A 7,500-nucleotide genomic window follows, 5' to 3' on the forward strand; every position below is an offset into this window, starting at 1 on the left:
TGTGTGTGTGTGTGTGTGTGTGTGTGCCTCTGTGTGTGTGTCAGACGGGCGAGTGCTGCCGTGAACTACCTGAAGCGCTTCCACGAGAAGAAGAAGCGTGGGCCCAAGCCCAACAGCCTGTACCTGGACCACATCATCCGCAAGTCAGTGGCGGGCCACTACTGCAGAGAGCAGCCCGTCCGGCCCCCGAGGGACATCTACAGCATCAAAGTACGAGCTCCGCTCCAAACCGTGTGTGTGTGTTTGTGTGTGTGTGTGTGTGTGTGTGTGTGTGTGTGTGTCTCAGTCCGACGTGCAAGTGCTACCGGCCCCAAAGGGACATTTTCAGAATTAAAAAGTATGAGCTCTGCTCCGAACCACACGCACATCACAGAAACCCTAATGACCTAGGGTCAGAAAATAGCAAGGCTTATGAAGAGAAAGACAAAGAACATGTTAGGGCAGTCAGAAATAAAGGAATGCTATTATTTGAATTCACAAGGGAAGCCAGTGGATCCTGCTAGTTGAATGGCATTTTAGCAGGAAAAATGACTTGTGGCTACGCTAACTTAGTTTGATCTATTTTTTGTTATCTGATTTATGGGGCTGATTTTTTTAAAAGTATTATTCATTTGAATGTGCCAGATCCACTTACTAAATGTGTGTTGATGTGTGCATACAGCCCTAGTTCCCAAGATGAAACTGAAATATAAAAGCCTTTATTGTCATTTAGCAGTTTGAGATTTGTATAATCCAAAGTGCAATACAGATAAAATGTATTATTATTATTATTATCATTATTATTATTATTGTATCTGCATACAACGAAATGTAAAGCGCTGCTCCTGTTGGTGCCAGGAGAGACAACATATAACAGCACAACAACACAATTAGCTAAAGCAGATTAAGGGCACAAACAAAGTGCAGTGGTATAGAGTACAAATGCTCCCCCTGAGGTATGTTGCACATAAATATGTCGATCTGTGGAGGGGGTGGCTAAGCATTAAAATGACTTCATACAGTGATGGTGTGAGGAGTTATGTCTGTTTCAGCTCCTAAATGTGTAGCAGGCCAGTGCTAATTCAAGATAATGCATAGTTATGGCGCCCGTAATGTGGTGAGAGGTTGACTTCCAGACAACTGGACCCCTCTAAGTGCACCTTATTACACGGCTCTTCTTAATGCTGTAGAATGCTCCATTCACTTGAATTGGGCTTCCCAACGTTCTGCGGTCCGTTATTAACCGATAGCGGACTTTTGCTATGCAATAATGACCGCAAGGAAATTGGCCTTTTTGCCTCTGATTCACGTCTTTCGTAGCACTGCGCAAGTAGTCCGGTAACTTATCAATGGAGTTTCAGCGGACAGTTTAGAAGCTGTGTTCTAAAGAATGTTCAACGTCTTTGAAGTTCAACGTCTTTGGCGAACTATTGCTCTGCTTTTTAACACTACGTATAGTAACAAATAAATTGTAAAAAGACACACTGTGTAAGTTATTTTTTTGTTTTGGCAAGTAGCCGTATAATAAGCGGGATAATGTATACAACGCCGGTCATTGTCGGGAATATAAGCCCCTTCAGGGTGAAGCAACAACCCTCCGCTTCGATTTATGTCTGTTTCTGCACCTAACTGTGTAGCAGGCCAGTGCTAATTCAAGATAATGCATAGTTATGGCTCCATGATGTGGTGAGAGGTTGACTTCCAGACAACTGGACCCCTCTAAGTGCACCTTAGGACACTAATGGATCTGTGAAGAGATACGGCCTTCTGGTAATTGTCTCCACTGAAGACCAGTATTTCCGGAAGGAACTGGGTGATCATGATATATTTTGTATTTATAAAACAATTGGGTTCTAACGCGTAATTTAGCTGTTTCTGATTGGACGAGAGGCGTTCCATGCTATAGGTTATTCGTCAACATACCTACAGTTACGGGACTTTTCACAGCTAAATATAAATCACTCCGCGATGAAACATTCGCATTGATGATAACCGCTAATTCAAAGTTTTTTTCAATGGAACTATTTTTTGTTGCGGAGAAACAATGGCAAAATAAACCATTTAGAATCAATAACTTCGTGTTGAAATGTTAATTTGTTGACTGTAGAATTGTTATATAAAAGCAATATAGCACTCGTGGGAGTGGGGTAGGTAAGGGATAATCCACTCGTGCTATATTGCTTAATTATGCTGTGGAATCAGCAGTTGCTTGAAGTGAGGAGGTTTAAGCTGCTGTTGAGTGTGTGTTGTTAGAGTGAGGTTGACCTTGAGGTTGACCTTAACCTTGTGTTCTAGGACACTGAGGAGGCACTAAGGGTTAAAGTAAGAGAGGTTGATCTTGAGGTTGACCTTGACCTTTTGTTCTAGGACACTGAGGAGGCACTAATGGTTAAAGTGAGTGAGGATGACCTTGAGGTTGACCTTGACCTTTTGTTCTAGGACACTGAGGAGGCACTAATGGTTAAAGTGAGTGAGGATGACCTTGATGTTGACCTTGACGTTGTGTTCTAGGACACTGAGGAGGCACTAATGGTTAAAGTGAGTGAGGATGACCTTGAGGTTGACCTTGACCTTGTGTTTCAGGACACTGAGGAGGCACTGATGGGGAATCTGAGAGACAGCCACATCCTCAACCACAAACACAACCTGGACTGGAACTGGGTTCTCATCAGCACTATACTCAAGGTGAGGGAAAGCCCACATCTCAACAAGACAATGTGTGTGTGTGTGTGCGCGTGTGTGAGTTTACCACCATTAGCAGTGTTTGTGCGTGTGAATGTGTGTGTACACCACCATTAGCACTATGTGTGTGTGTGTGTGGACACCATCATTAGCAATGTGCGTGTGTGTGTGTACACCACCATTAGTACTGTGTGTGTGTGTATGTGAACACCACCATAAGTACTGTGTGCGTGTGTGTGTGTGTGTGTGTGCGTGCGTATGTGTGCGTACAGGCACTTTAATTCTTCTATAATACTTGTCAGTTCGACTCCATGAAATAATTTACATTTTTAACCCTAACGCCAGCGCCTTATATATTTTAAAATAGCTTTAAAACTACTTAAGGGACATTAATGCAACCTCTCTCCTCTTCCCTGTCTGTTGTTGTTGTTGTTGTTCTTCAGTGGCCAAATATAAGCCTGCGGAACAATAAAGATGAGCCGATGCACAAGTAAGACCAGATCCGTTTATCTACCCTTCCCTGGGGTGATGGGGTTTGGACCTGTGTCTGTGTGTGTGTGTGTGTATGTGTGTGTCTCTGTCAGGCCCTGTGTGTATGTGTGTGTCTGTGTCTGTGTCTGTGTCTGTGTGTGTCTGTGGCAAGCCCTGTGTGTATCTGTGTGATGCGTGTGTGTCTGTGTGTGTGTGCGTGTATTTGTGTGTGTGTTCACACTTGTGCATGCACACACGTGTGTGTGTGTGTGTGTGTGTGTGTGTGTTTGTGTGTGTGTTCATGCTTGTCTTCCTGTATATTTTTTGTGTGTGAGTACTTGTGTGTATTTGTGCACGTGTTTTCTTCTGCTCAGTCTGGCGTATGCTCTCTGTGTGTGTGTGTGTGTGTGTGTGTGTGTGTGTGTGTGTGCAGGTTTGTGCGGCGGCTGCTGTTCTTCTATAAGCCCAGCAGTAAGCTGTACGCCGGCCTGGAGCTGGACCACAGCAAGGCCAAGCAGCTGACCGTGGTGGGGTGCCAGTTCATCGAGTTCCTGCTCGAGTCAGACGAGGTGAGAGAGGAAGCAGACGACACACACACACACTTACACACACACCCACACTTACACACACACATTTACACACACACACACTTACACACACACCCACACTAACCCACACACGCACACACTTACACACACACACACACACACTTACACACACTTACACACACACACACACACTAACACACTAACACACTAACACACTAACACACTTACACACTAACACACACACACACACACACACACACACACACACACACTGTAGGTGCAATGGGTACCAGCTTCACACAGGCACCAAAATACTGTAGGTTATACTGTAATACGTTTGGGTACACTACAATAGTAACACTGTCCTTACGACGCCACCCAGACAACTATCCTGACAACAGCTCTAATAATATGTTGGTGATCTCCCAGCCATCAACCATTCAACACAATAGCAGATCAATTAAGTTGAACACACGAGGGCGCCACACAACGTCTGGTGTCTACAACAGTGGTCAAAACAAAGATCAGTCAAAGATCAGTCTCATAAAGCAATCTTGTATATCAGTCTCATAAAATATATTTAACTATTCATTCTGGTTGTAGTTATTCATTAAATTATTAACCAAAGTTACGTTATTAATAGAAGGTTAAGGTTGAAGGTTTTAGGAGTTCTAAACAGAAGAGGTTAGCAGCATTCATTCTTGTGCAACATTCTTTTGTCTTCACAATTACTTGCCAACAACCACAAATTCTCACACACACACACACACACACACACACACACACACACACACACACAAACATGTGTGTGCACTCATTGAACCTATAGAAAATGGGGCTAAATATTAATCCACACTAATATCTTGATAGAGATTGGTGTGTGTATATGTGTGAGTGTGTGTACAGGGGTGTATATTCACGTATGCTGGTGTGTGTGTGTGTGTGTGTGTGTGTGTGTGTGTGTGTGTGTGTGTGTGTGTGCACTTGTGTGAATGCATGTGTACATGTGTACTATCTATGTGTGTGTGAGTGTATATATATATAGTTGCGCACATGTTTGCCACTCATGTCTCTGGCCCCCACAGGATGGCCAGGGCTACCTGGAGGAGCTGGTGAAGGATGTGGTCCAGTGGCTCACGTCCGCGTCGGGGCTGAAGCCGGACCGCAGCCTCCAGACCAACGGGCTGCTCACCACGCTCAGCCAGCACTACTTCCTCTTCCTGGGCACGCTCTCCGCACACCCCAACGGCGTCAAGATGCTGGAGAAGTGTGGCGTCTTCCAGTGGTGAGTTAAGATGCTGGAGAAGTGTGGTGAGTTAAGATGCTGGAGAAGTGTGGCGTCTTCCAGTGGTGAGTTAAGATGCTGGAGAAGTGTGGCGTCTTCAAGTGGTGAGTTAGAGAAGTGTGGCGTCTTCCAGTGGTGAGTTAGAGAAGTGTGGCGTCTTCCAGTGGTGAGTTAGAGAAGTGTGGCGTCTTCCAGTGGTGAGTTAAGATGCTGCAGAAGTGTGTCGTCTTCCAGTGGTGAGTTAGAGAAGTGTGTCGTCTTCCAGTGGTGAGTTAAGATGCTGGAGGAGTGTGGCGTCTTCCGCTAGTGAGCCCTCAACCCTCACCAAACAACTCCAGCCTCCAGCCTACAGGGTTTTACTCTTGGTTTTTTTGCATGCAGTGGTCAACCTATAACAATTAGACCACTACAAAAGAGAAGACGGGTTTTGAAAGGTTTCGTAAAGACTCCAGTGTTGTCCCACAGGTTTTAAATCAACATGGAATTTATCCTGAAAAAGGGGCCATGGTATTGAACTGAGTAAATCCTCTGTTGTGTCTTGATGGGACAGGGGCTTGATGGGATAGGTCCTACATGTTGACACTAGAGGGTGCTGTTTGCACTGAAAAGAGTCCACATAGGTTGCTTTGCAGAATTAGTTCCTCAGAGTTTTTTTCCTGTCAGGCTTTTAGCCCACAGGATTACAAGAATGTCCTCTAATCAACACTTGTAAAAGAGCTGATTATGCAGAACCTCTTAAATGTTGAGAACATGAGCCCTTTCAGAACTCTTAAGAACGCGTCCGTGAGACTTCCTGCTCTTAATGTGAGCCTCTCTCTCTCCGGTTCTGATCCAGTCTGCTGAACCTCTGCTCCCTGAAGAACCAGGACCACCTGCTGAAGCTGACCGTGTCCACACTGGACTACAGTCGGGACGGCCTGGCCAGGGTCATCCTGTCCAAGATCCTGACCGCGGCCACGGACGTAAGAGACGCACCACTCCGCTCTAAACAGGCTTTGGACCAGCTCCCATATGCTGTCATTCAGGCCCCCTCTGAACTACAGGCACACATAATGGCCGCCCTCATGTTTCTAGCAGCTTTTTAGGGGTTTTCTTAGATACCTCAGTCATGCGTTGCCATCTTGGCTCAAAGGCTGATCATTCCAAGCTAAAGCGTGGTTACCGGTTACACGTCAACACAGCCATAGGCTAAAGCGTTGTTACAGGTTACACGTCAACACAGGCTAGCTTCACAGCAGGATTCATCTCATTGAATACATACACGCCTGTTAGCTTACTGGTATGAAAGGGTAGCTGACAATTTAATGCCAAATTTGTTGCCACATGACGCTCCTTTATAGAGTTCGAAGAAGGCTAATGAATAAAAAAACTTTTAGTACAGTACTTTTACGTCCAGTACATACGCAGTAGTCATAACAACGCCAAACTTAACGCTACCTTAACCCCAAGTGGATCCTGTGCTGACATACTCATAAAAGTACCCTGAAGTAATCAATCAATCTATGCTTGTTAAATTGATAAATGTATGTCCCTGTTCTCATTGAAATAACATGTTGCCTACATCCGTCCCATGCTGTGTCTCTGAACGCTGATGGTTTGCTTTACCGCAGAACTCTCGCCTGTACGCCACCAAGCACCTGCGCGTGCTGCTGCGCGCCAACGTGGAGTTCTTCAGCAACTGGGGCATGGAGCTGCTGGTCACGCAGCTGCACGACCGCAACAAGGCCATCTCCGTCGAGGCGCTGGACATCCTGGACGAGGCCTGCGAGGACAAGGTGGGCAGACTGAGTGATGATGTTAATATGAAGTCGTTTAGTTATCAGAAGGTTGCTAGTTCGATTCCCTGTCAAAGTGTCCTTGAGCAAAACACTGAACCCCTTATTGCTCCTGATGTGCAGTGTGCCATCAGTGTAGATGTAAAATGTGTATACATCCTTGTAAGTCGCTTTGGATAAAAGCGTCTGCTAAATGACTAAATGTAATGTTATAATTGTAATTATGTAGAATCACATCAAACGCAGGCTTTGTAGAATGTCATTTTAGGTTCAACATTGTAGATTCTAGATATCCTTATCATATTACATCACGCTGGAATGACTTCTTGTCGTCTTGTCACTTTGCGGCTGTCTAAATTAAATTAAATAGCCTTCTAATGTAGTTAACACAGGAAGGGTTAGCAATTTGATGTGGTCATTAGTGATGTCTTCTAAGTCATGTGATCATTTGCCTTTCCACTGCGGGCTGTTGCTCTCTCGCCCTGCTGTGTCATTTACGATGGCCCAGCTATGTCTGCTAACGTTGTCCTGTGTGTCATAGGTTCCCTTTCGTGAGTGAATTTGCACAGATCGTCTTCCGTGAAAACTAATTCAGTTTGCGTGGGCTTGTTTTTTAGGCGAATCTACATGCACTTATTCATTTGAAACCAGCACTCACCCACCTTGGAGACAAGGGTGTATTGCTGCTTTTACGGTCAGTGGAACAACAGACATTTGTGTGTGCGTGTGTGTGTGTGTGTGTGTGTGTGTTTTGTGTGTG

General features: G+C 45.0%; 1 protein-coding gene across 1 annotated transcript in view; it reads left to right on the forward strand.

Moving 5' to 3' along the window:
- Positions 1–7,500, forward strand: part of LOC308367543 (rapamycin-insensitive companion of mTOR-like) — a gene marked incomplete at both ends in the record, with an annotated part of 50,586 nt that overhangs the window by 22,357 nt on the left and 20,729 nt on the right. The window contains 8 exon segments of the mRNA XM_080841478.1: positions 45–210; positions 2,563–2,664; positions 3,105–3,151; positions 3,566–3,701; positions 4,766–4,965; positions 5,801–5,927; positions 6,576–6,740; positions 7,358–7,434. Coding sequence (XP_080697604.1) covers positions 45–210; positions 2,563–2,664; positions 3,105–3,151; positions 3,566–3,701; positions 4,766–4,965; positions 5,801–5,927; positions 6,576–6,740; positions 7,358–7,434 — 1,020 coding nt within the window.

The sequence above is a fragment of the Sprattus sprattus genome, assembly GCF_963457725.1.
Source record: "Sprattus sprattus genome assembly, chromosome: 7".
In the NCBI taxonomy this organism is placed as follows: Eukaryota; Metazoa; Chordata; class Actinopteri; order Clupeiformes; family Clupeidae; genus Sprattus; species Sprattus sprattus.